The following is a 27,632-nucleotide window of genomic DNA, read 5'->3' on the forward strand; positions in this document are numbered from 1 at the left end:
CACATCCTCGGCAGCTATGATCTGTCAAGTTGTTGATTCTTTGATTAATTAAGGGTTTCCAAGAACTCCGAGTACTCACACTACAGCCTCAGGTTTTTATGATCTATCAAGTGATGGATTCAATGATTGTATAGAACTACATATCCGAGAACTCCCTGAGACATAGGTCAGTGGATCTACAAGCGTAAAGGACCCATTAGACATGACAAATATTTGGCCAAACACGCTCAAGAAATGATCAACACAACATGAATCTAAGCAACCTCGGATGAATGTCGGACTACAATGGCAAATATTTGTCATTATGACAAACAGTTTAATGACACTTAATCAGTGTTCTATTGGAGCATTATGAATGCATATATTCCATTCACTACACAGCCACATGCAACTGAAACGCGTTGAAAAGCCTTGGAACACCTTGAAACGACTTGCAATGCTTTGAAACGCCTCTAAACCCCCATGAAACCTCCGTGTAATTCACCTAACAGCCTCTGAAGCTCCCTTAAAACCCCTCAAACTACAGGCACATTATATTAGAGTGGGGCATCAAAAATGAAATATTCAACGGTATCCCATCAGATCAAAGCTTTTTTGATCCCATTTCAGGAACCAAATAAGTGTGCAAAATTTGGATACGATCGGTTATGTCTACGTTTTGCGCATCGCGTTTGAAGTTTGTATGAGGTTTTACATGGGAAAACACACTTTTTTGCATTTCTCTCACAAAAAGCTCAAATTTTTCTGAAACCATGTAACCGATAAAGTGAAAACATAGCCTAAGGTATCCTGAAAAACTTTGTCGAAGACCGCGAAGTGATCTGATACATATGAAAAAAGTAATAGCATTGGCATTGCTTGGCGAAACAGCTTGATTTTGTTGCTATTATTATTCCTTTACATGATAAAACATTAACACATGCATGTGGTTCGTTGGTTATAACTATTTTCACAAGCATCGGATCGCTTTGCGGTCTTCAACAAAGTTTTTCAGAATATCCTAGGCTATCATATAATTGTATCGATTAGAAAGTTTCAGACAAACTTTTTCAACTTATGACAAAAATGCAAAAAAAAAAGGATGTTTTCCCATACAAAATCTCATACAAATTTCAATTGCAATGCGCAAAGTGTAGACGCAACCGATCGTGCTCAAATTTTGCATAGATACTCAGGACCCGAAACGGAACCAAAAAAGCTTTGATCTGAGAAAACGATTCCGGTGACCCACACTAATATTATTTACAGTCTGGCGAATAGAACCATTAAAACTATGATAGAACTATCGGAGCCAATTCGATCGGAGTCAATTGAACTTGACATTTCAAGGGAGCTCGTACTCATGCTGGGAGATGTATATGGGATAATTATATACGTAAAGATAATAAATTTATGTTCTGAAAAAACAAAGTCTATCGAAAGTTCATCGAAAATTTGAACTTTTTCTTCTATTGATAGTAAAAACTCCAGTCGTCAGTTCTCAAAATGTTCTATTCGCCATACTCTATATAAAGTGATGGTATCTGGAAAGTATTGAAAGGCCTTGAAACGCTTTAAAATGTTTTGAAACGCCTCTTAAACCCGCATGAAATCTCTGTGAAATTCAACTGAAACCCCCGGATCCACTTGAAACCTCTATAAAACTTTCTGAAACGCCTTGAAACGCTTTGAAACGTCTTTAAAACTTCCATGAAACTTCCGTGGAATTTACCAGAGAGCCTCTGAAGCCCTCTAAACCCTTCGAAAACCTTCACAAATGCTTGACACACTATGAAATGCCTCTGAAAGTCCTCAGTAACCTCCGTGAACCTCACTAGAGACGTACCCTAAAATGCCTCAGAAACGCCCTGAAATGCTTTGAATCGTCTTGAAACACTTTGAAACGCCTCCAAATTCGCTCATGCAACCTCCGTGAAGCCGAATATGGTAAATAATCAATGATCTTTGGTGAAACGCACATGACAGCCTCTAAAGCTCTCTAAAACATCCTGTAACGCCTCTGAAACCCCCATAAAATCTAGGTGAAACTTACCTGAGAGCCACTAAATAAAGCACCCTAACAACCATCTGAAACCTCCTAAAACGCCCTCGAATGCCTTGACACGCTTTGGACACGCTCTGAAAGTCCCTAGAAACTACTGTGAAGCTAGCATGAAAACCTTCAAGCCTCCTAAAACACCTCAAACGTCCTGAAACGCATTGAAACGTCTCTGAAATCGTAAAGCTCACCTGAGAGCCTATAAAGCCTCCTTACCCCTGAAACCTCCTGAAACACCTTGCATCGCTTTGAAACGTCTTAAAACACTCATATGAAATCCTCGTGAAGTTCACCTCTGGGCTTTGGTCACATTCGAACTATTATTAACATTGGAGCTTGTTTTTCTCTCGTTAGTGTCATCAAGTTGTGCTGAAAATGAATGGGACGTTCAACAATAAAAAAAATGCACCCTATTTCGGTAGAACAATCTTTATTGATCTTCGCCCATGACTAAGTTTACTTGTAGTGTAAAGTCTATCAGTAAGTACAGTTCGTTTTTTTTTGTTTGTTCGTTTTGATCCATTCTCATTCCTAGATATCCCGTCTAGGCAACAGAAAAATATCACTGAATCCTGCAATGGATCGCATTGATACATCTACAGTATTTCATCATTAGTATTTTGTGATACGCTTTCCAGTGTACATAATATATTTTCAACAGGATCCAAAATATAGAATACAGAAGGCTATAATAAACAAAAAGAAGCATAACATAACAGTTCACAGGAACTCTAGAGTGCCCCGAAGCGTGACTAGTACACAAATGTTTGATTTGAGTTCCCTAAACAATGGCCATTCTGAGGCTTCCCCTTTCTGCGGTGATATCTGGACTGAGTTACGTCGATGAGGATCGTGTACCGGGCACACAGACAACCACATCAACAGCAGTGGACACTTCGGCGGTAGCAGCAACAGCAGCTTTGGCCTCTGCAATCACATCCGGTTCTCTTATGACAATCATTTCCGGCATGTTTTGTACTTTTTGTTGCACTTCCGTTTGGGCCTCCGCTGCTGGAAATGGGTCCTCTACAATTTTAATGAATGAATGAGGTGCAGGAAGTTCAACTACCGTCGATATACATACTTCAACCTGCTCGGGCTCTATAGACTCTTCGTTTTCTGTAGTGATTACAATGGAAGGAGTGGGTATGGGAGGGGACACTTCTGAGTCTACTGACTTGGATTCTGGGAGACAATTGATTTCTATTACGGAAACTTCTGGTTCTTGAACAGAACTGGATGTTTCTTCAGCTATTGCGTTGGAGTTTGAACTCGCGCTAGGGATACTATCGATAAAAACAGGTTCAGTTGATTGCACAACGTCAATGAGTGTTTCAATGGATGATTCTGGAACATCTACGATGACTTCAGTCTGCATCTGTTGATCATTTTGTTGTTCAACAGCTTGTTCTGGTTGTTCCCTTCGTTGATCTTCCTGTACAGTATCAGGAGGTGTTACGGATTGCTCTTGTTCATCCTGGATAAGGTCAGCTTCGTTCTCCTCATAAATCACATCGCACACAATAGGAACTGATGCTGTCATCGGTTGGATCTGTATTTGAGGTTGATGTTGTTGTTGCTGTTCCTGCTGTTGATCGTCTTCTTCTATCACTACGTGATCAGTTTGCTGACTTTGTTGCTGTTTACCACGGTTCTTCGCTCTCCTCGGAGGTTGTGGAGGTTGTTGCTGCTGCAGTTGCTGTTGTTGGTACAGTCTCTGCTGCAGTTCTCTTTCGTGCAGTTGCATCTCTCGGAATTGTTCCGTCAAAAGCCGTAGGTCGCGGTCCTGGGACTCGATCACGCTCTTCAGTTCCTCGATTTGCTGCAAATCTTCCTGCCGAGGATCACGGCGTTCGTATCGCATTCGCATTTCCTCGAAACTGAGCAGGAGTGGGCGGGGAAGAAACGTATTAGAACAAAAGTCACAGTGAATGGTGGAATAAATCAACAGAAACAAATTTTGAGTTGGCGCAGTGCATTCTAGTCTACTGTATGAATCGGCGTGAGATGATCGCACCCTAATCGCATTAGTCACGATCGAATGATCGCACAATGATCGATGAACGCTGATGCAAAACAGAAACAAACGAGACTTATGAACAGATGCCAATGTCATACTCACAGATTCGTTAAACATCGACACTTCTTATGCAAGGTTTGAATTTCCTGGGCGTTTTTGGTGTCGCGTGACTCCAGACTGGTGATCGTGAATCGGTTCTCCTCGTGAAGGTCCTTTAGTTCTCGCTGATGGCCGATCTTTAGCTCTCTTTCGTTTGCGGTTGGTTGGTGGGTGAATTTCGAGAATGGGAAGCATACATGGACATTGTACGGTATGATGGACAGAAAATTATGAAACATAAACGCAACGGGCATTTCGAAGAGAGAAGGAGTTCGGAAACAAGTTTCCAATAATTTATTCATCTGCTTGATAAAACAGGATTAGATGTGTACTAGAAGGTTTTTAAAGGTATATTTAGTACTGTAAGATGCAATAAATAAATTAAGTTACAAATGTAAATAAGGTGTAGACAACAAACAAGTTATCGATTGTTGTGTATTTTTATAGCACAACGCGTAAGTAAGGTGTAAGGTGGGAAAAGACTTAGTTGTGTTTATGAAAAAGTTAGATGAAAATTTCTCTTCATTCCAATACAGATGGACAATTAATCGAGAAATGAAATATTTGATGTATAATTCGCATCAAGTTGGACAAAAATTCAAAATGTGTATCACTATGTTGATGAATGACTGCTTCAGACTAAGTCCCATAAAACACTCCTACAGGAACAAAAATGCTTGGATTGGCAGTAAACACATACAGTGAAAGAAAAACAGTGTTGCTTAGAATATAGTTGTAAATGTAACAGTCAAAAATGCTTTAAAATGGATTACCGGGTTTCTGATAGGGGACATTCTATTCCGGTTCTAATGCATATCAAAATTTGTATCACTTCCCGAGCAGAAATTAATGTTTGAGTGAATCAAAGTTTCTGGTCTTGCCATACATGCATGTAACAGTAGAATTTTCATCGCAGAGAATGCTGCAAATGTGACTTATGTGTACAAAAGTGGGGACGAAATACGTGCATCGAAGGCATGATAATGACGCCATAAGACTTGAAACGTTAAACTAGGCCTATTACATCAACTGCGAGTATCTTAACAAACATTTCATCCTTTACTCAGTGTTATTTCTGGTTCCGAACAGCCTCTATATAAAATATTGCAAATTATTCTACGACAGCATAGAAGCCTTACTGCCCATAACTGCATAACAGTCACATTCGACAAAAGTAGGCATTGGAGAAAATTGAGCTCAAAGTTTGCAACTTGCACTAGTATGGAAAAGGATCTCAATTTCAAAAATTTGGCAAATATTCAAAGCTAATTCCTTCACAATGAAATCTTCCACAGCTCTGGGCGAATAGTTCAAAAAAAATATTAGAGCAAAATATGATTGGTTGTACGCTATGAGGTCAGTGTGTATTCCCAGTGTGACTGTTATGCGGTTACATTCGTTAATATTTGTTAATGAGACAAAACGACTTGGTATTTTTTTTAGATTTTGTGGAACAAACTTGTAAAGTTCATTTGAATAGATGAAAGTACTGATGATTTGGAGATGAGCCCCGGTATTAACTCAATATTGACAAAAACTGCAAATGTTACAAATATGCAGTTATGGCACAGAACAGATGTGTATCTTCGAACATATTTGAAGTTTCGAGGTGGAAGTCGTAAATTTTTCACTTGGAAAACTAGATTGGAATGAATTTGCTTGGAGAAATAAAAAATCATCACCACCAGGTTCGCTAGTGTCCAGCAGTCAAACGAGCGGCTCTTTTCGCGATGAAGATTCACCCCCGTGGTTATGGGCAGGTCTAGGCGTCGAATTTAGATGACCGTAGTATTATACAACCTATGGTGTGCATTATTGCGATGCAATATATTATCTTATGCGACTATATTTGACCCCTGTGACGAACTGAGTACTTTTGGATTGATAAGCATGTATGGCATGTGTCTTCTGACCAATTTTTGGTTGATTCTCAACTTTTAGGTGATGCAATACTGAGAACACATTCTCTTGTTATTTTGCCACATATATCCATCTACGTATGTATTCTGTTGATAGTAACTTTTGATCGGGTTGGGAACCTATATGGAATTCTAAATCTCAAAACAATCTTTCTTCAGTATTTAATCTCGATTGATCATTCGTAGCTGGAGGTACACAATGAGTCCCAGCGTCAGTACGAACGAAAGCACAGCCAACGGGAGGGAATGAGACTGATAGTAGATCACAAGTGCCGGAAATATCGGATACGATCCCTTGATGAATTCCACCAACAGATGAGCGAGATTTGCTAGTGGTCCCAAGGGTGTGCCATGATCGCATTCCGCGGTGCATCTGTTTGAGCCGTTGTTAATGTTGTTGTTGTTGTTATAATCGCGCTTTGATGAGAGTGATCCACCCACAATGTTTTGTATGCTTTTGATTTTGTCCAAGAGAAATGATAAAATCGAAACGAGTGGCGATTTGATTTGAATTTTTCGAATGTATCCAAAGATAGCATTTTTGGCAAGTGACACAAAGTGACAATGAACATTTTACGTATAATTAAAATTAACAGCACATATAAATGGGTCATGAAATGAAAAGAAAAAGAGCAAAAAGAAAGAAATAATGCTATTAATTCAAAAATGAAATGTGACTGCTCGGTAAGCAGACATATTACTGACGTGAAATGTTAGGAGCACATCGACGACAGAAAACGTTAACAAGATGTGGTTAAACAGATATGAATGAATGGCGTCTCCTAGGAAGTCAAGGACGTTCAAAAATTTTGCATTGTTTTCAACGAACTCGTTAATGTCGTAGTAGAAGATGATGGCCTATCCGTTGCCTTGGACGGTGGTGTCAGTACCGTTTAGAATGCCGCGGGTAACACTCTACCTTGAAAACGTTCAAATCAAATCAAGCACAACACTGCAGTCGTACTATGCTCACCTGGGTGATTAACGAGAAAATACAACGCGGAAAGACAGATGACCTTACCGGCATACAAAACAAATGTGGAGTGGAGCGATATGAGACAGTGTCGATCGGTGGTTGAGTTTCAACATGAAATGGTTAGACAAGCTTCTTTTGGTTCTATTTCTACTGCAGAAACAATGAGGAAGATGTGATGAAACAAATGATAGGACAAACACGCGTATGCATCGAAAGGTAGATATTGAAAACTTTGAAGGTGACGGTGATGATGGCATAGATCATTTGGGCACTAACCTTATTTCATTTTCAGCTTCCTGAAGACGATTTCTTTGTCGGGACTCCATCAGCTGTAGCGCCTCTTCCTTCTCGTTCACCAGATTTTTCCATTGTTGTTCTGAAAAAAGTAAGAGTAGGTTAAATTGGTGAGCTCGTTCCACTTTTTTTTTTAACTATATTTAAACTTACCCAGCTCTTTTTTATGGGTAGCCTTCAGCAACTCAGTAGTATCGGACAATTCTCGTTGGAACTCTTCCTGTACCTGCTGTATTCTCAAACTGAAATGTTGCTCCATCTCGAACTTTTCCTTCTCGTATTGTTCTTTGAGATTTTCTAAAAAAAATTAAACGATTTCAAGCTAACCATGAACATTTGAATTCAAGTTACTCACCAATAATTTGATCCCTCTTGGAAACTTCTTTGGCCAGAATTGTTTCATGCTCTCGCTCTGCTCGTTCCACAAACATCCGAGACTGCACTAGCCTGTGATCTGCCTCCGTTTGGGCAGCCTCCATCGCTTGTTTTTGCTGCTGGATTATGCTCTTCAGTGATTCAATCTAAAACAAAAAGTCTCGTCAGTTTAAGTTCAAATCTCCCATTCCTCACCATACCTCATCCTTAAGTTGCCTCTCGCGCATGTTGAACTTATGCTTGAGCGCTTCCGTTTCCTCCAGGGCTTCCCGTTTGAATTTGTTGATGGCGGCCACCCGTTCCTCGATGTACATCTGCTCCAGCTCGTTTTTGAGCCGGTTCATCTCGTGCAGCAATCGATCCTCCCACTGCATTGCAATCTCACCCCGAGCGATCTCTATTCGGTTCAGAGCCTCGCGTTCCTTCTCGCAAAGTTGGCTGAAGTAAATTAGATTTTGATGACATTTTTCATTTAAAATAATTGACCAAACAGTTCTACTCACTATTCACAACGATTCTTGATCTGCTGCACTTTAACAATTTCCGCTTCCAGCTTGTTGTTCGCCATCAGCAGGTCTGCTTTGAGCTGATCAATCTGACGCGTCATTGTCTTCAGTGCCTCCTTTTGATCGTATGTGAGCCCTCGTAGCTGGGCTACCTCAGCTTCGTAGGATTTTAGATGTTTGGTCTGAAAGTACGATAGGCTATAGTGAGTTTTTAATTCTAAAAGGTCCAGCGGTATTTTTATCATGGAAATCCTTCTTGAATTTTTACAAGGATTTCTTATTGAGACCCTACGACGGTCTCTTACAGAATTTCTCCCGGATTTCTCCGAGGATTATATCATGCAGGAGTTTTGACCTTACTTTCTTCTGAATTCATCACGTTTTTTTTTAGATTGCTAAGGAGTTCTCTAGGAAATTCTCCAAGAATTTTTCTACAGGTATACCTCGATTGAGTGGACCCTCAATTATATAAGCCTTTTAGCTCTCTAACATATTTTTTTTCAAAATTACCTCACCGAGAATGGTGGTATATTCCTGATATTTTGTTTAATAGATTCCTTATATTATCTTTGGGGGTTTTCGGCCTGGCAGTCTCCGGTGCAGTCAAAACGATATATTTTCGATGCCCGACGTTTCGATGGACTATGCCATCTTTCTCAAGAGTTCTATTTTAATGTTTGTCTTTAATATGTACTACGTCCAATTTGTTAAAATAGAACCCTTGAGAAAGATGGCATAGTCCATCGAAACGTCGGGCATCAATATATATCGTTTTGACTGCACCGGAGACTGCGAGGCCGAAAACCCCCAAGTACAAAATTACCAGTCGATAGCATCCACAACCTTATATTATCTTGGCGTTTACTCAGCTGATTGGATTCCAAAATTTGCAGGAAATTCCATAAAAACGTCATTGTAGTGCTTCGTAAGATTACTGACAAGATGTATGATGAAATTATTTCCAATGCTGTCATGGTAAAATCAGAACTAGTTAGTCAAGGTTCCCTGATTTCATCACCCCTACACTGGTACATTTCCATGGATGAAATCTTGGAGGAATCTCTGTAAACCGCTTGAACAATTCCTGAAGGAACAGCTGGAACAATTTCTGAAAGAATCCATGGAACAACTTTTGAAGAAAACCCTGCTGAATTTTCTGAAGTAATTCTAGGAACATTGAAGAAGTCTCTAAAGATATTTTCGAAAGTAGAGGATTTTCTGAAGGAATTCTTGGAGGATTTTGTAAGATTTCCTTAGGAATTCCTTGGAGCAACTTTTGAAAGAGAAATAACTTGAAGGAATATCTAAGGCAATGTGGAGAAATCTGGGGAATTTCCTTAATAATCTCTTGTAGAACTTTTAAAGCAATCCTTAGAGGAAAGTTTTTTGAAAGCTTCTGAGAAAATTTTGAAGGATTTCTGAATTTTTGATTCTTATTGCTGTTTACATTCAAAACGCAAAAAATATCAAATGCGGGAACACCAAATCCGGTAAGATTGTCTAACAAGTATTTAACCCGATGTCAGCGGGAGCCTTTAATTCTATGATGGCGGTGATATTACTTGGTTATGGTTGTTAAGTTGCCTTTGGTAGCAGTGTGTTTCCGTGTTTGAAGTGCATTTGGGCACCGTTTACATCTTGAACGATCACAGCAATAATGTATGTATTCGTGAATGATTTTCGAAAACAAAATTCCTGAAGTAATTTTGAGAAAGTACATGGGAGGTTCATGTATAAAATTTTAGTCGAATTTATGAAAAAATCATGAAAGTTTTTCTCGAAGAGTCCATCGAAAATTTTGTGAAGGTACCCCTTGGAGAATTTCTATAGGAATCCCTGCAAAAAATTACTGAATGGACCTCACATTCTTTTTAAGAAGAGTCCCTGGAGGGATTTCCAAAGAAATCCTAGGAAGGTTTTCTGACAGAAATTCAGATTTTCAAATAAAAAAATCCATGGAACATTTTCTAAAGCAAACCCCAGAGAAAGTTTTGGAATAACACCTTGGAAGATTGTTTGAGAGAATGCTTAAAGGAATTTCAGAAGGTTTTTTTTTTGTAAATTCATTTAGACTAGGAAAATCCCAAAAAATAAGTTATATCTCTGAAGAGTTTTCCAAAGAAATTCCTGGAGTAATTTCTACAGAAAATAATACACAACTCTTTGTGAAACTTTTGGAGTAATCCCTAGTAGAATATCTGGAAAAAATTAAGTTGCTGTGGGTATTTCTGGTGAAATCCTTGATTACTAGCTAAGTAAAAATTTTTGATGAAAATTTTGAAACATTTTCTTACAAACTTTTGAATAGTTTCAATAGGCTTTGCTGAGAATTTTATTCAAGGAATCTCCGGAGAAGTTTCTGAATAAACGCCTGAAAAAAATTCAGAAGAAATTTTTGAAAGAATTTCTTCCCATGGAAAAATATCAGAAGTAAATCATGCAAGAGGCATCGAAAGAATGCTTTATGCAATTTGTAGAATAGCAGAAATTTCTTAACAAATTCGTAAAAAAAAAAATCCGAAAATTAAAAAAAGGTTTTTTTGATGACATTTTTGGTAGATTTTCTAAAACAAACATTCTCTAAACGAATTCCTAGAGAAATTTCTGAATAAATATCCAGAGCAATTTCTGAAGTTATCTCTGGTAAATCTCTGAAATGATTTGTGAAAAATCATGAAGGTATTGGTGAGGAAATTCAAGCTAGATTCCGTAAAAGAATTCTTTGTCACACTTCTGGAGGAACACATGGAAGATTTTCTGAAATAATCACATGACATGATGATGATTCGATTTGAAAAGTTTTCTTCTGAGACCGTCATAATAAAGACGAAAATTCTGGGTTCACTTTCTTTTTCTTAATATCGCAGAAAAGCAACAAAAGGTGACCGTGCAGATAGCGGAACAAACCTACACAACTTGTACAGAATGAAATTATGAACTTTTTTGGTATATTATGCAAATAACGTTATTGTGTATGCTTATTGCTTTTGAATTTTTATTGGTTTATTTTTTATTTAGCGAGAATTGCTAGTATTTGCCTATAGTCTAAGGCTTTTATCGAAAACTTAGCTTTTTCGCAGGTTTTTTTTGTTGTTTTATTTCTTTCAAAGTTTCTACGGGGGATAATTTTAGGATTTTTTCGAATATTTTACCGGAACTATTTTTAGGAGGTTTACCCGTGATTTCTCCCTAAGTTTCTGCCGGGGGTTTTTGCACGGAATTCAGGAAAAATCTCTGTGAAAATTCCAAGAGAAACTATTGTATAAATTCTAACAGAAACATTGGGGTAAAATTAAAAAAAAAGAAATATTGCGTACATCTCAAAAAATCTCCCGGGAAAAACCCGTAAGAAATACTGCTCTTGTATAAATTCCGGAATGTACACTGCAAGAAATCCGAGAAAACCTCTAAAAAATCAACGAGGAAGTCCGTACTACAACCCAGGAGGCATACGAGCAAAAATTTTGGAAGGCACAACCAAAGAAATCACAAAAGAACCTCTCGGAAAAAAAAACAGGGGTTAGCTCCGAATTTTGGAAAACTCTAGAAGAAATCTTTAAAAAGTTTTCGAAGAAAATTCAGCAGATATATTGGGATAGATCTTGGAAAAAACTTTTTGAAAAATCGCCTTATAAAACGGATGTAATTCATGCCGAAACCTTAAAGAACCTGTGGGATCCCGAATGGAATTTTTGAAAAAATATACCTTTGTAAAAAATTGTGGATTTAAAGATAAATCCTTTTATATTTTCAAAATGTTATCCCGGGAAATTGTTGGAATCATCCTTTGGAAATAATTTCTGCAAAACTCTAGATAAGCATTTGAAATATACTGAAGGAGGAATTCAAGAAAAATACAATGTAAAATACTCTAAACACACTCACCTCCTCTATATGCTTGCTCGTCTCCTGCTCCAACCGCGCCATCTTGTCCATGGCCATCTTCCGTTCGCTTTCGATCTTCTCCATCTTCTCCTTGCAGTTCTTCTGCATCGACCGTATCTTCCACTCGCAGTCCTCCATGAGGGTCTCCTCCCGACCGGAGTGCACCGTCCGCAGCTGCTCGAAGTCATTCTTCCACTTGGCCTCGATCTGGGCCCGTTCCTTCAGGGCCGACTCCAGTGCCTCCTTGACCAGCTTCTGCTCCTCGGCACGCTCCTCCAGCAGCGTATCCTTCTCCTTCTGGCGGCGCTCCGCCTCCGATTGGGCGTTGATGAGCTGCATGTTCAAGTCGTGCGCCAGCTGGCGCACGTCTTTCAGCTTCTCGGTTAACTCTACGTATTCTATCTCTAAATTTTGGTACTTAAGATTTAGCTCATCCTCCCGTTCGGAGAACTTCAGTCTTAGTGCGTCCAGTTCGGAGCTCTGCGAGTGCATCCGCGCACGGATAGTCTCGCATTCCTTGCACGCTGCATCTAGCTCCGCTTTGAGACCTGTTCGATCGACGAGAACATGATAAAATCCAAGTTAGAGTTATAGTTTTCATTCGACTACCTAGCGTTTCATTCGAAGCTTGATTCCCCATTTCTATTACGCTGTCTGTTTTACGTCGTCACCCTATGTCATTGAACTTTGCCTACTACGTATCCCGGCATTGCCTTCCAATATGGATGGACGAGTACATATAAATTGTTTGAAAAGTGAAAGTGCAAACAACTTGACTTGACAAGCTCGGGACGAGTGGAACAGTGGATCCACAAATCAGCCACTTTTGGCACCGAATAAGTAAACTTTCCTTTGTTGGGAGCAAATGTGGTCTTCCTTCCTTACTAGCAGCGGTGACAAGAATTCCCTGGCCTTTCACCTCGTCCAACTATAGTGATGGATGTATTTTTGTTCCATTGTACGTCATGTCATTAGGGATTAACGGGATTAACTGAATCCGTGTTGTAACACAAATTAGATTTCATTGTCTCGTTCAGTACATGTTTTGCTTATGTTTGGTTGTTTTCCTTCAAATAGTATGAAAAAAATGACATTCAAGTTCTCCACGATTTATTCATAAATTTAGTTGTAACATGTGTCTCGTTGATGCATGATTTGATTTCTGGTTCAAATTGGGTGAGATCTTTCTGATTTTCTTTATTGTAGTTAACTAGTTATTACACCATTTTCTTTATCAAACTTGACCATGCGAATGGGTGAAATTAGTATTGTTAGTTCTCTTTTCGTTTCAGAGAGCGAGTATAGGTGCTCAATCGTGTGCTCAATCTTAGGCACTAGGGCCAGGGCAGACGATTTAAATTTCCCATCCCTGGAAATCATATATACCATCATGGAGTGTGCATTAACCTACTTTGCTACGTCACTCCCATGAAAATGCGGATTTCGGCTCTGTTTGGCAGGCAGATTCAGAATATGGTTTTGATCTTTCTTTAGAGCCAGAATAACACAATATTTGAATATCATCATCGCCGATATGCTGTAAATATTTATATTCACAAGAAAATATCAGAAGAAATTCTTATATTTCCAAAATGCTTTTCAATACTGTTATACTTTGATATGCTAGCTTTCGTACGAAATTTCAGGCTTTTCTTTATTTTAAAACAATTGACACTCAATAGCAGCGAGCAGCTCAAAACTATTCAACAGTACCATCGGAAAGCAACAAAGCTGTTGTGGTTGTTGATATAAATAATCTTCCGTTCGAGAGTGCCGGTCTATGCATTGTATAGGTTTTTCCTAGTGACGCTCATCCTGAAATACATAACAAAAACGCTGCTGTTAGCATCATTGTGCTCATTGTGGTTTACTTTTTAGACCGCTATCGAAATCACAAAACAGTTTCATGTTCAAAAATATGAATGAAAATTGTTTTCTGACCATGCCTTCCATATGCCAATTTAATGACTTTGTTTTTAGTTAAAAAATAAGCAAGTTTCGTAGGTCTTAGTCGTGTCGAAAATCAACTGAAAATCCTCTGAATCTTTCTGAAATGCCCCTGAAATCTCGGAATCCATGTAACGCATCTCAGACCTTTCGAAACACACAAAAACGCTCCTGTAACGCCCCCGAAACATTGCTCTGAAAATCCACTAAAACTTCCCTGGAAAACTGTGCAATACCACGAAAACCTCCTGAAATTTTCACGGAACCTTAGAAACGCACTTGATACACTCCGAAAACCTCGAAAACGCTCCATCCTCAGCAACCGCCTGAAAATCCTCTGAAACTTCCTGCAATGATTCCGTAAACCCACTGAAAACCCCTCGCACATGAGACCCAACGAAACCCCGAAAACGCCTCGGGAACCCAAAACTCCCTGGGATCCCCTGTAATGCAAATGAGACCTTCTGAGACCCTCTGAGACCCCCGAAAACGCTGCTGCAACGCCTCAGGAACCCCCTGAAAATCCTCTAAAACCTCCTGAAATGCTTCCGTAAATCCCCTGAAAACCCCTTGCACGAAAACACCCTCCGAAACCCCGAAAACGCCTCGATAACCTCCTGAAAATTCTCCGAATGCTCCCTCGGACCCCATGTAACGTACCAAAAACCAACCAAAACGCCCTAAAATGCTCCTGTAACGCCCCCGAAACGGAACTCTGAAAATCCTCTGAAACTTCTTAAAATGCCACGGAAAACCCTTAACACTCCCTGGGATCCCCTGTAACGTAACTCAGACCTCCTAAGAACCTTCGAAACCCCGAAAACTCGCTAAAAATCTTGTGAAACTCCCTGAAATATGCTGGAATAATGCTTCCGTAAACCCCATGAAAGCCTCTCGCACATAAGGCCCTCCAAAACCTCCGAAAATACCCTTGTAAAGCTGTAATCCTCTGAAAATCCTCTTAAATTTCATAAAACGCCTCCGAAAACCCTTTGAACCTCCCTCGGACCCTCTGAAACGCTCATGACACCCTGAGGCTGAGACCGTGTTGGCGCTAGGCTGAGAGGGAGTTTCTAGTGGAACCCTGCTGCGATCTCTGGAAAAGGTCGATCACCATAAAGAATGAACGTTTAACAAAAATTTGCTTTAACGCAACTGCTAGGGGAGGTTCTGGCGACCTCCCAAAAGAATTCTCCACAAAACATTGAAATTAAAGAGGGAATTCTGACAGAAAATAATGAAGAAATGGTAAAGGGAATCCATGATAAGTTCCTGATGGTATTTCTGAATTTATCTATCTATCTATTTATCTATATATAAATAAAAATGGAATGGTGTTTGTATGTCACGAATAGGCTCTATAACGGGCCAACGGATTCAAAATTATTTTTCACTATCGCATTAGTGCAGGGCTCCGACGTGTTCGTACGGAAAAATAATTATGAAAATCGACCGGGTAAGCAATGGAAACGGAGAAATATGAAACTTCATTTTTCGGGGCTTTTTTCCACCGACCTGCATGTCAAAAAAACGCAGTAGGCAGGCAATACAGTCAGGTTTTTTTTACGCGGGGGATACATACCGCGTAAAAAAAAACCGCGTAAAAATAAACCGCGTTAATTCAAAAATCCGCGTAAAAATAAACCGCGTTAATTCAAAAATCCGCGTTAAAATAAACCGCGTTAATTCAAAAATTTCGCCTAAAAATAAACCGCGTTAATTCAAAAATCCGCGTATATGAAAACCATGTTTTATAACTTTTAACTCAATAATTTTCTTCTCGATTTTATATTAAAAAATGAACTCAACGAATTATTTTAAGACAACATTTTAAGATTTTGGCCTGTCAAGCCAAGCTATAGTTTAAAGGTTTAAAGCTTTTACCATCATTGATGACGTCAAACCCGACATCAACCTATCATTCACCTATTTTTATTTTGACCACAAAACCCAACTTGGACCCAATACTTGTTCGATGTTGGTCCAACAGTGGCCCAACATTCGATAAAAATTGACCCGACTTTGACCCGACATTCGATATTTTTTCAGTCTGGCGGAATTTTGCAGGGTTTTCTCGTGTTTCGTGCCCAGCTACTCATTCGAGTGACAATGTATTCAATTGACAAGGATTCGCTTCTCATTTGATAGGTGCTCTGAATGAATGAAATCGTTTTTAACATGAATAGAAGGAAAAATGACAAAAAAGATTTGTTGGTTAGTGTGCAAATGAATGAGATGAAGTTTTGCAACACTGGTTTAAACCGGTTCGTTGTTAAGACTCCATCTCACAGTTGTCGCATAAGTGTCGAAGTACAGATGTAAGTACAGTAAATCATGTTCACTTAATCTTCCATAACTCGCGCGGTTGCCCACCACCGTCAACACCACGCTAATGCTGAACACGAAAAGCGAGATTATTTCAACGTGTTGTACAAAATATAACAGCGCGATCGCTATAGGGTTGATAGTTAAAGGTCACAAAGCATTCTTAGAAAATTTTGGGATATTCCAGGTAATCCTAAGTGTTCTGGAACTCAGTTTTCAAAGTCTATGGCTATGACAGTAGTTTCTCAAGCTAAAAATAGTACCTAACTATACATTATTAGACAGGAATTAAATCAATAATTATTCCAAAATAGTTTTAAAATATTTCAAATCAACCAATTGAACAGCCAGAAATGGACATAATAGACATAATTATCTGATAGATAGATACAATAATAGATATAATAATAATCTCTGGACATAATAGATTACAAATCGTAGATTTGAACAATGAAAAAAGTTCATGTAATCTCAAGAACGGTTTGGATGTCCTTAGACATCTCAACAGATCTGATACTGTCTATTAAACTTTGAGATGTTCAGTCAGTCATGAAAGATTACAAGTCGTAGCTTTGTATTATGAATGATTATGATTATGATTATGATTATGAATGAATTATCCTGAATGATCTAAAACTGTCCATTGAACTTTCAAAAGATTTACTGGGCATAATAGATTACAAATCGTTGATTTGTATAATGCAAGAAGCTACCGCTGCACCCGTAGAATATGGGATCTAAACTCCAGAACAGTTTGGATGACCTAGGATATCCCGACTGATCTGAAACTGTCTATTGAACTTTCAAAAGATTTACTGGGCATATGTAATAGATTACAAATCGTTGCTTTGTATAATGCAAGAAGTTACCGTTACAGACGTAGACTTTAGGATCTAAACTCAAGAACAGTTTGGATGTCCTTGGATATCCAGAAAATTACTCTGCATCATATTCTACCTTTTTAATGCTGTTAAGCACCAAAACTACAGAAATATGTATAAATACTCTATAATAATGCTTGGAAAACTTCCAACCTAAAATTAAAAATCCACGTAAATGTAAACCGCGTTAATTCAAAAATCCGCGTAAAAATAAACCGCGTTAATTCAAAAATTCGCGTAAAAAAACCGCGTTAATTCAAAAATCCGCGTAAAAAAACCTCGTAAATGAAAACCGCGTAAAAAAAAACCGCGTAAAAAAACCTGACTGTATGACGTTTGCCGGGACAGCTAGAGCTAGTCTATATAAATAAAAATGGAATGGTGTTTGTATGTCACGAATAGGCTCGGGAACGGGCCAACGGATCTACACCATTCTTTCACTGCTGCATTCCGCCAGGGCTCCGACGTGGTCGTACGAAAAAAAATAATGAGGAAAAGTAACCGGGAAGGCAAGAAAAACGGGAAAATAAGAAAATCCATTTTGAGGGGCATTTCTTCATGGAACCGGATGTCAAAAAACAGAGTAGGCAGGCAGTACGACGATTGCCGGGACTGCTAGTTTCCAATAAAATTTCTTGCAAACCTTTAGCGGAAAACCCGGACAAATTTCCACCTATTTTTGCTCTAATTTTTCAAGGAATCTATTGAATTCATCAAGAGCTCGCCATGATTTTTCCTTATTTCATTAGGAAAATCTCTCAACTCTAAAAAAGAATCAACAGTTTTGATTTTTTTTCGATTTGAGTAAGCCGTAAGCTGTCTAAGTAAAATCAAATTCAAGAATAGTCCATTTTACGAGTCAATTTTATGAATGAAAAGAAGATGGCGGCCTAACCCGTGAAAATCAATGTCATCATCAACAATGTTATCGCTTCGTAAAATGGCTCATTGAAAAAAAAAACTTCACAAAAACAATAATTTAATTCGCCAAAATATTTTCAAAACTTTAGACAGAAAAAAACCAATCGAATTATGCAGGAACTTCTTGATTCTGAAATATTTAGTAGAGTTTTGGAGTTCTTCTAGAATTTATTCATAGATTTTCTTCGGGATTTACGTAAGTATTCTTAAGAAAAAAAATGAACAGTTTTGGAAGCAAAATTTGAAATTTAATGAATAAATCAAAATAAGTTTATTGCACTACTTTTTTTCTTGCTACACACATTTTTCGCAAAGTGAAATTTTGTCGGGGCCCTTGAAATGAGGGTGCCGGAGACCGCCCAAACCGCCCCCCCCCCCTAAATCCGGCACTGGCGCTAGAGTTTAGAGGGTAAGTAGAGTATACTAGCGTTCAAGTGTGTTTTATGATGAATGAAATATATATTTCTTCATTTATTTGTCTGTATTAACGAGATTTTTAACCCTAGGCTAGTTCATCTCGGGACCCACGCTATACTTGCCTTCCGAAGGAAGAACTCATTTTGTGAGTGTGTCGGGGGTGGGATTCGATCCCAGGACCTCGGCGTGATAGCCTTGTGTTCTAACCACCGCACCAGGTCCGCTTCACTTTTCTTTACTAAATATTACTTGAAGCTTGGTATGGACCAAGTATGGACCTCAAACGGAATCGCTCAACAAGATTTAAGCTTCTAAGACTTGAGAGATATAATAAAAGCAAACAATTTATTTGGGATCCTAGTAAAATGCTCAAGGGATTAATGCTGAAATCCACAATTCCCGATTAATTATATTCAAAAAGTGCAGTTTTTAACCCTAAAAGGGATACCTGGGGTCCATTGGACCCCAGGCGCCTATCAGACCTCGTCTTTGATGGAACACACTCAGTGAGGTGACGAAACTGAGGCCATGAAGGCATCTCTTTTTGAGTTAATGTAATTTGGATGGACAATTGACATTTCTGTGAGAGGTCCTGCATAACTGATTTGAAAATTTGATAAAATTTTGAGGATCATGCAAGACAATTCTCGAAGGAATATCTAGAAGATTTTAAGAAGTGTATTGGTATCCATTCATGGAAGAGTTTCAAGTAGAATTTGTATGGATAGGGTTGAATGAAACATATTTTCCCAGTTTTGTTGCATAACATCAAGAAGCTTGCTATTCTGGTCTCAATAGTACTATTTCCAAACTTAACCAATAACAGAATAGTTAATAAACTAGAAAATAATGTTTCTGTTTGACATGCACAATAAACAAAATTTTCCCAAAACTGAGTGCTAAACAAGAGGTGTTGTAAACATGGTGAAAATCTAGAAAAAGTTATTTTATGGACTTTACATAGAACGAAAACTCAAAAAATAAGTTTATATGTCGTATTAATTAATTCTTTATTGATTTATGAAGGAATTGAATAGGCCTTAAGGATCCTCTAAAAACATTTCTGGTATTGTTAGTTAATCTCATAAAAAATAGTGTGGTGAAATTTCTGGACACGAATTTATATTAATTTAAAAGTTTGACATTTCTTCCCACGTCTTCAGGTGTTTTTGTTGACGCCTTTGATAAGGATTTATGCCAAGGTGGGTTTTAGTTAATTGGTAATGAAACTGGCATTTTTTCCTTCTATAAATCATGGGCTTTTCTTCAGAGCTACACTGCCGTAATTCTGCAAAGTGACGTAAGCGACATTGATAGTTTTTGCCCATTTTTTGGTTATTATGCACAAAACTCTTGCTCATTCTCTAAGTTTCTTTCCGTAGATGATAGATTACGACTAGATCTTGCATCCTAATACAGCAGGCATACCACAGTGTTATTTTTACATCAGATATTATATTTAATATACCAAAAAATATCGACATTTTGAATGGCGCTTACGTCACTTTGCAGAATTACGGCAGTACAGTATCGGACAATAAAAATGCACCAAAGCCGTTTTCCCATACAAACTGGTAAACTTTGGATTGTAATATCCCAGTTATGTGTCAACCGACTGTTTTCATTTTTCTGTGACGAACTACAAAACATTTCAATTTTCAAAAACTATTGAAAAAGTTCAATGATAACTATTGATACAAAAGTTGCAGATAGGTTGAATTTTGACAATTAAAATGCACCAAGACAAAAAATTGTGTAGCCTAAAATGCTGAAGTCAGATAGCTATGCTGTCTTCAACATATGTATTGGTCATCACACAAAAAACATATTTGCCGAAGACACCATAGTGATTAACCTCCAGCATTTTTGGCTACACGATTTTTTGTCTTGGTGCATTTTTATTGCCAAAATTCAACCTATCTGTAACTTTTGTATCAATAGTTATCACTGAACTTTTTCAATAGTTTTTGATAATTGGAATGTTTTGTAGTTCGTCACATAAAAATGAAAACAATCGGTTCAGACGTAACTGAGATATAACAATCCAAAGTTGACTAGTTTGTATGGGAAAACGGCTTTGGTGCATTTTTATTGTCCGATACTGTATATTGCTAAATGATGGTCGAAATTCAATCGCAGTGTATATAGAGTAAAGTGGGGCAAAAGTTCGAGTGGGGCAAGAGTTTCTTTTGAAGTTTTTGAGCTCAATTCAAACTATATCTTTCGGGTGTCAAGGTTGTTCGAAGCCTTTTTGAAAAAGAGTCATTCACTCCAAAAATTATGAAAATTGATCAATATTTCGAAAAGTTATGACAAAATGTTGGTTTTTGATCAAAAAATTGTAATATGCGATAATCCTTTCAACGCATGGAATGGAATTGTAATGAAATCGAATTCGATATTTTATTTTGGGGCGTAACTAGGTATATTTTGAAGATGCTTTAGCATGTATAACTTTTTGCAAAAAATATTTGGAAATCATATTTTACACATACTGGGGCAAAAGTTCGAATTGTGGGGCAAAAGTTCGAGTCATGTGGCAACTTTAGGTAAAAACCTAAAATTCTACAAAATGTCCATATTATCTCTAAAAATGATGGAATTAGTGAGAAAATTCGATCAAAGATGAAAAAAAATGTTGTTTTATCTGAATTTGGCGGAAAACTACTGATTTTTGGTGAAGTAAATTTAACCCTGATTTGGGTAAAATCCAGATCGAACTTTGAAGTGTATTCAACATCAAATATTAATTGGTTTTAGGTATTTCAATTACCAAAGTGTCGAAATAGTGTGCTACGGTTAGCAAAATACCACAAACACTAGATTCAAACTTTTGCCCCAATAGTGGTTTCTGCTTTTAGTGGTGTCGCGTGTACGTACACGTTGCATTACACGAACACTACCTGAGTTACTGGTGGAAAATAGTAAACAAAAATCAGCTGTTCCCGGCAAAATCAAATGAGCATATTTTCAACCAGTAGATTTGCATTAGTGTTCGTGACGCTGCGCTGCGGAACCACTATGGTGGGGCAAGAGTTCGAATTAGACACACACATACATAAAGTGTTGTAACTCAAAATTGAAAAGACATTTGGCGTAACTTTGTTCTGCATAATTTTAGCTCATGGATGGTAGAATCACCACACGGTATTTATTTATATTTATCTGCTTGGATTTCCTGAAAAAAATTGAATTTTCAACTAGGGTCGAACTTTTGCCCCACCTTACTCTACAACGTGTAACCGCTAGAGTAATGCGGGGCAAAAGTTCGCACTTAACAGATTTCACAAAATAACTTTTAAACGAAAAGAAAATAATATCGTTTTTCTTCATTAAACGGGTCCCTATCATGTTGTGACGGGCTTGGTGGTCTAGTGGCTACCGCTTCTGATTCGTATGCAGAAGGTCATGGGTTCAATCCCTGGCCCGTCCCTTTTCATCCTACTTTGTATCTTGCTATCCACAAAAAAAAAAGTCGTTTCCCTCCCTTCCAATTTCCACTCACAGCACAGTGTATGTAACGCCTACAAGTTATGCAACCAAAGCGTGCTGTGCCGCTTGACCTTATTCACCTCATTCACCACACAATCTATCACCTTACGAACACTATAAATAACCCCCTATCAATGGATCGCATCACCGACCCAACGGTGACTCCCAGATCTCCCATCCTTTCCGTCTAACAAATACCCCAGTCCGTGCGAGTTGTGGGGACGCAGAGTGCTCTCGGTCTTTAGTAGCAACAACCAGCACACTCTAACATTCCTTTCCCTTCCCAACTGACTATAAGGACGTGGCCGGCGCCGGTATTGATCCAAAATGTATGAGCTGCTAGAATTGCACTTTGAGAATAAGTGGAGTGTCCCAGCCCTTATTCATTTGGATCTCAGTGCAATTGGTACCAGCTCAGATCAATAACGGAGTAGCAACCATTGACATGTATAGTCAGATTTGATCGTTGATCGTGATCGATTAAACGGGTCCCTATCATGTTGCCATCAAAACGTAGTACTAGATTTTTTCGCATTCTTTTCGTAGTTTTGGTAAAACAACTTTTAAAACAAGTACTCCAATGCGAACTTTTGCCCCATAGTGGGGGCAAAAGTTCGCATTATGCGGGGCAAAAGTTCGCACCTTGAACAGCGTAGTTTATTGGTGTGATGTTCATTTATTTCATGGTATTTCAGGTTCGTCCTTTTACTCTAGCCATGAAATCAGTTCCTTTCTGTTCTTAGCATTACGGCCCAACTGGAATACGATCTGGTGTTCAGCTGTACAGTGTATTTTATGAAGACTTCCACAACTATTAATTAGAAGCTGGCCTTTCCAGCTTTACTGAAGTTGTCAAAATACATTGTGGGGTAATGATAGAGACACGTGTTGCACAAAATACATGAAAAAAAAAATCAAATATGCTGCAAAACTATTGAACGGGACCGTAATCGAATCTTATCCCCGTCAGTTTGGTGATGAATTATAGCTGCGAATTTACAAACTAAGCTATGAAAGGCCCCGGTAAAGTAGATGAACATAACATGACCTTCAGAAACATACGAAAAGACACGACGAGGATAACGAAGAAAATGTTTTAAAATATTTTTTAGCCATTTTTCATTTCTTGATTTAAATGGGTGAACATAATGTTTGCCTTACAATCGATCTTCTTAAAAAGTAAGTTCAAACCCTCTGCCGGAACGATTTCAGGGTGCATACTACACATATTATACGTATATAGTAGTTTCTATACGAAACCATCATTGCTTCAAAGATTCTGTAAATGTACTACATTCAGAAATCTAGTGCGAACTTTTGCCTCACAGCTACTGCGAACTTTTGCCCCATCGTCAAGGTTTTAACAATGTCCCTTTCTACAAGAAGCACTAGTAATTTATTGTTAATTCGAGTGCACCTCTCGAACTACTATGGAATAACGATTCTCCGACTTCAAGAGGTTATGAGATTCTTCTTCTTCCTGTTGCTACAAATTCTTATTCCAAAAAGTCCAAAAATTCAATCAAAACACATTTTTTTGCATATCTCTGCCACACCATAACGAAATCGTTCCATTTTTTGTTGACGAGTAACTGGCCTGATTATGTGTCGAACCCATACAAATTTGTTTGGGTTGCTAACTCGTGTTCAGAAAAAACCCCACTGCGAACTTTTACCCCGCATTACTCTATGGTGACCATTTTTCATGAAATATCAAAAAGCGCTTTGATGGAAAACTTGAAAACCAGATCTGTTTCCTTATGCGACTATCTCGCGCGTATCTCTGACTGCTGCCAAAAGTAATCGCCAAAGTATATTTTATTTTGGTTCGTTTATTACTGAAACGGGGAAAGGAAACAATAGCATTATTACTTAAGTTCATTATTGCATTTTCAGCCTAACGAGGTTCAACCAAATTAAAAAATTTCTTGATTTGCGTTATTTACTTTCCATTTATAATAATGTTCAGCAAAAAATGTTTCCACGTAATTGAAGAGTGTACTGATGGTTAAAATGATGTTTTAGGGCAACAACGCGTTGTGTGTTGCTTTTGATATCTACTGAATTTAGTTAGTTTAAATAAGTCGCAAGCAGAATATTCCATCGAATTCATAATAACAAATATCTTCTCCTAAAACTGCATAGTGAAAAACTAACATCCAATGGACCAGTCTAATTTCTTGGGATACCTATTATTGTAAGTGCATCACCACCGCACCGGTGCAATGGACAGTCTATTTCGATGTGGTGTGCTCAAAATAGCAAGCAAGAGTCGTAATAAAAAAATCGCCCTACCGCACTACCGGTCGTGACAAAACACGCAGTAGGCGGCATTACAATTAAAAATACGGCGACGCGACGCCGCCACGGGCGGCATGCAAACTCGTCGTCGGTCGCGTCGCAGTGAGGTGAGAGTAATGAACACATTCAGGGCGTAGTTTTGCGTGGCGCAAAATGTGAAATAAAGTTAAATTAATCACTCTTGGACGTATGCTTGGACTGTTTATTGTCTATAGACCATAGTGGATCTTTCCAAACGACGCATATGGTTTTCCCAGCGCAATTTCACTTTATTTTTGTTTCGATCCATTGTGCAAAATCTGTTCGCCATTATATCTGCGATGAATTCACTGTTTATCTTCCGATGGATCCGAACAGACAAGGGAAGCGGTAAAATTTCCTCGCAGAGAAATTTTACCCCGGCGACATTTTGCGTCATTTGGGGCAGCTGCGCGCGTGTTCTTTATTGGTGCGTGTGCGGTTGACGGAAAACAGATTTTTCGCGACTGCAAAATTTGACGAGGCATGTTTCAGGTGAAACGCCTACACAACCCACAATAATACCATCGTCAGGTGATCTGAGTCTGAGTTCTGAGTCATTTACACATGGCTTCGAATGAAAGATTTCAGGTAAAATGGCAGGTTCGGTACTCACGGTCTACGTTGCATTCCTTCAAGCAAACTTCTCTCTCCACTTCATCCAGCCGTAGTTTCAGTTCGTACACCTTAGTCTGGGCCTCGCTGGCTCGCTTCTCGGCATCCTCAAGCTTGGCGCTATAGCGTGATTCCTGATTCACTAGCTCTTTCCTGAAATTTGGGGAAACATAGGAATTATCAAAATGTGTCTTCTTCTGACTAGGCAAACGAATACAAATTACAATAGATATGAATAGCACGAATTAAACAAATAGAGAATGACTAACGAGCCTTTGCTTTTCAGAAGAATTGACTTCCTTCAAATGTTATGGAGAAATCTGGAGAGGGACACCATAGGTCATCCGAGGTACCTATGGATCCTTGAGTAATCCAAAAAACAAATAAGGACTGTTCATTTTATAAAGAGGACAACTTCGCAAGGCTATAAAAAGAAAACGCGTAGTTCAAATTTGAGCAGCCTTGGTTAGTTGTTCAGTACATTATATTAGCAGATAATAACCATAAATAAATTGGGTTAAAATTATTGAACTTCATGGAAATGTGGCAAAGTGTTTCGAGAAATCAATTTTTCAATTCCCAAAAACTAAAGATAAACACAAAATTACTGTAAAACACCGGTGTATCGTTTTTAATTGCATAAAAGTGTTTGCCATGCTGCAGCAGTTTGAGTGATACATATTCTGGCAAAATATAAACCTAATCGGAATAATGGTTGTTGAGATATTAAAGTTACAAGTTGGACTCGATTTTCAGAATAAAATTTATTTGTTAAACAAAAATATATAAAAATATTAAATTTTGAATGTTTTCAATGGATCTAGTCGAAAGTACTAATAATGCAATTTCAAATACAGAAAACCGCTTCTTGATACCAAGCCCACAGGTTACTGTGCTTCATGGCAGTTACCGGAGATAAAACCGCTTCGTTCTTTGAAGGTTCTTCTAAATAACGATGTACTCTATTGCAAATTCAATTTAACAATGATGTCGAAAATAAAAATTAACATGTGGTTATTTTCAAATAAGGCATATAATCACATAGGGTCAGACCTTGCTGAAAATAAATAATAATAAGCTTCTCTAGAATCAAAAACTTGCATTTATGTAGCAAAAAGTATGCAATTTTTTTATTATGGCCATCATTAAGTATTAAATTTATGATGAAGAATGTACTTTAAAGCATATTTTTCTTCGGTATCATTTAGAATGCGATTCTCTTCTATACTGGACAAATTTTGAACTGATTCCGTAGAGTTATTGCATCACTGGACTTAAATAGGTATTTTTTATCAATTTCATTGATAACAAGGCAACTCCCTATATCAAGCTGTATAATGCTTGGTGCATTATTACTGACCAACTATTACACTCTACCTTTAGAAGAATAGTATTAGATCCCAACACATTGAAAAGTTCATGAAAATTTTAAAGTTATGTATGTGGAAAGTTGTGTAGAATTTTGAGAAATGGGGTTTTATTGAGTTTTAACGAAAACCGCTCCAGTTCCATAACTAAGGACAATTTGTATAATGATATATTTTTCCTTCACTGTAGAATAGCTATGGAAATTTATGCAAAAAACCGATAATGATTTTATTGAAAAATAAAAAAGATATCACACAAATAAGGTGTCCTCTTTATAAAATTAACAGTCCTTAGGTACGCTAATTATCCTGCTTTTTCACTAGCACTAATCCATATAAATATAGGTTGTTTCTTTATGTTTTGAATGAGACAAGAAACATCAACAGACTTCGGAATAATAGAATATGTTGTTATTTTAGTGGTTAAGACAAATTCTAGCCTAACAGCCTAACACCGTTATCGGTACCAACATTTATAAAATCATTTCTGAAATAAACCTGATCATGACTATTGCTGAATCAAGAGATGCTTACAAGGATGGAAATCTAGTGATCATGATCAGGTTTCGAATGTGTCGCGGTCGAACGGAATCGCGCGATCATAGCAACAACGATAACATTTTGTCGTCAAGCATCATAACAAACTTCGGTCCGAGAAGAATGATTCGCTTGGCATGTGTGGGCGCGATGCGATCGTTACCATGAAGTCGGAATGATAAATTAGTGATTTCATTCACGTTTCGAGCATTCTTGGTGATTTAACTTCCAGATATGCTTATGAACGTATCATTTCGAATCATGAATGCGGCTTACGGGTGCATAAGTGGCAAACAATGCGATGAATAAAATTTATCATGACTTGTAACATGATCCGATAACGGGTCATCACGCGATAAAGCATGCATCAGATGCTTTAATTGTTCTGTGATACGAACACGGTGTGAGGCGTCGGCATCATGCTACTGCAAGAACAAGGCTATCTTGGATTATTCGTATCCTGTATCATTTATCGCTTGAAGTGATTTTCTGCCATCCTTGGATGCTTACAAAAAAATCATTCTAGAAGCCTGATGGTTGAAACCGTGAGTGCTCTTAATTTCTCATTGTAATTTCACAACTTCCGGTTTATCTTGCTTGTAAGGTTTTCAATGTCTTTCCAAGGAGATTGAGAAACACATGGAGACGCATGGTTGTTTGATGAGATAGGAAGCACATGGATGCGCTTGGCAATTCAAA

General features: G+C 38.1%; 1 protein-coding gene across 4 annotated transcripts in view; it reads right to left on the reverse strand.

Annotated features, from left to right (window-relative positions):
- Positions 1-2,451: 2,451 nt before the first annotated feature.
- LOC115268074 (protein lava lamp) overlaps positions 2,452-27,632 on the reverse strand; it is a 36,389-nt gene continuing 11,208 nt past the window's right edge. Inside the window, exons 2-11 of one of the 4 annotated variants that reach the window (XM_029876021.2) lie at positions 25,031-25,182; positions 12,113-12,660; positions 8,225-8,409; positions 7,922-8,159; positions 7,702-7,867; positions 7,500-7,643; positions 7,329-7,428; positions 4,161-4,304; positions 3,123-3,918; positions 2,452-3,064 (exon numbers count right to left, since the gene is read on the reverse strand). In XM_029876021.2, the coding sequence (XP_029731881.2) occupies positions 2,996-3,064; positions 3,123-3,918; positions 4,161-4,304; positions 7,329-7,428; positions 7,500-7,643; positions 7,702-7,867; positions 7,922-8,159; positions 8,225-8,409; positions 12,113-12,660; positions 25,031-25,182 (2,542 nt within the window). In that variant the 3' untranslated portion in view covers positions 2,452-2,995. Of the gene's footprint in view, positions 3,919-4,160; positions 4,305-6,201; positions 6,531-7,328; positions 7,429-7,499; positions 7,644-7,701; positions 7,868-7,921; positions 8,160-8,224; positions 8,410-12,112; positions 12,661-25,030; positions 25,183-27,632 lie in introns of those variants that run through there. The other 3 variants (XM_029876019.2, XM_029876020.2, XM_062856620.1) reach the window with 3 other exon arrangements.

The sequence above is a fragment of the Aedes albopictus genome, chromosome 3, assembly GCF_035046485.1.
Source record: "Aedes albopictus strain Foshan chromosome 3, AalbF5, whole genome shotgun sequence".
Taxonomy (NCBI): domain Eukaryota; kingdom Metazoa; phylum Arthropoda; class Insecta; order Diptera; family Culicidae; genus Aedes; species Aedes albopictus.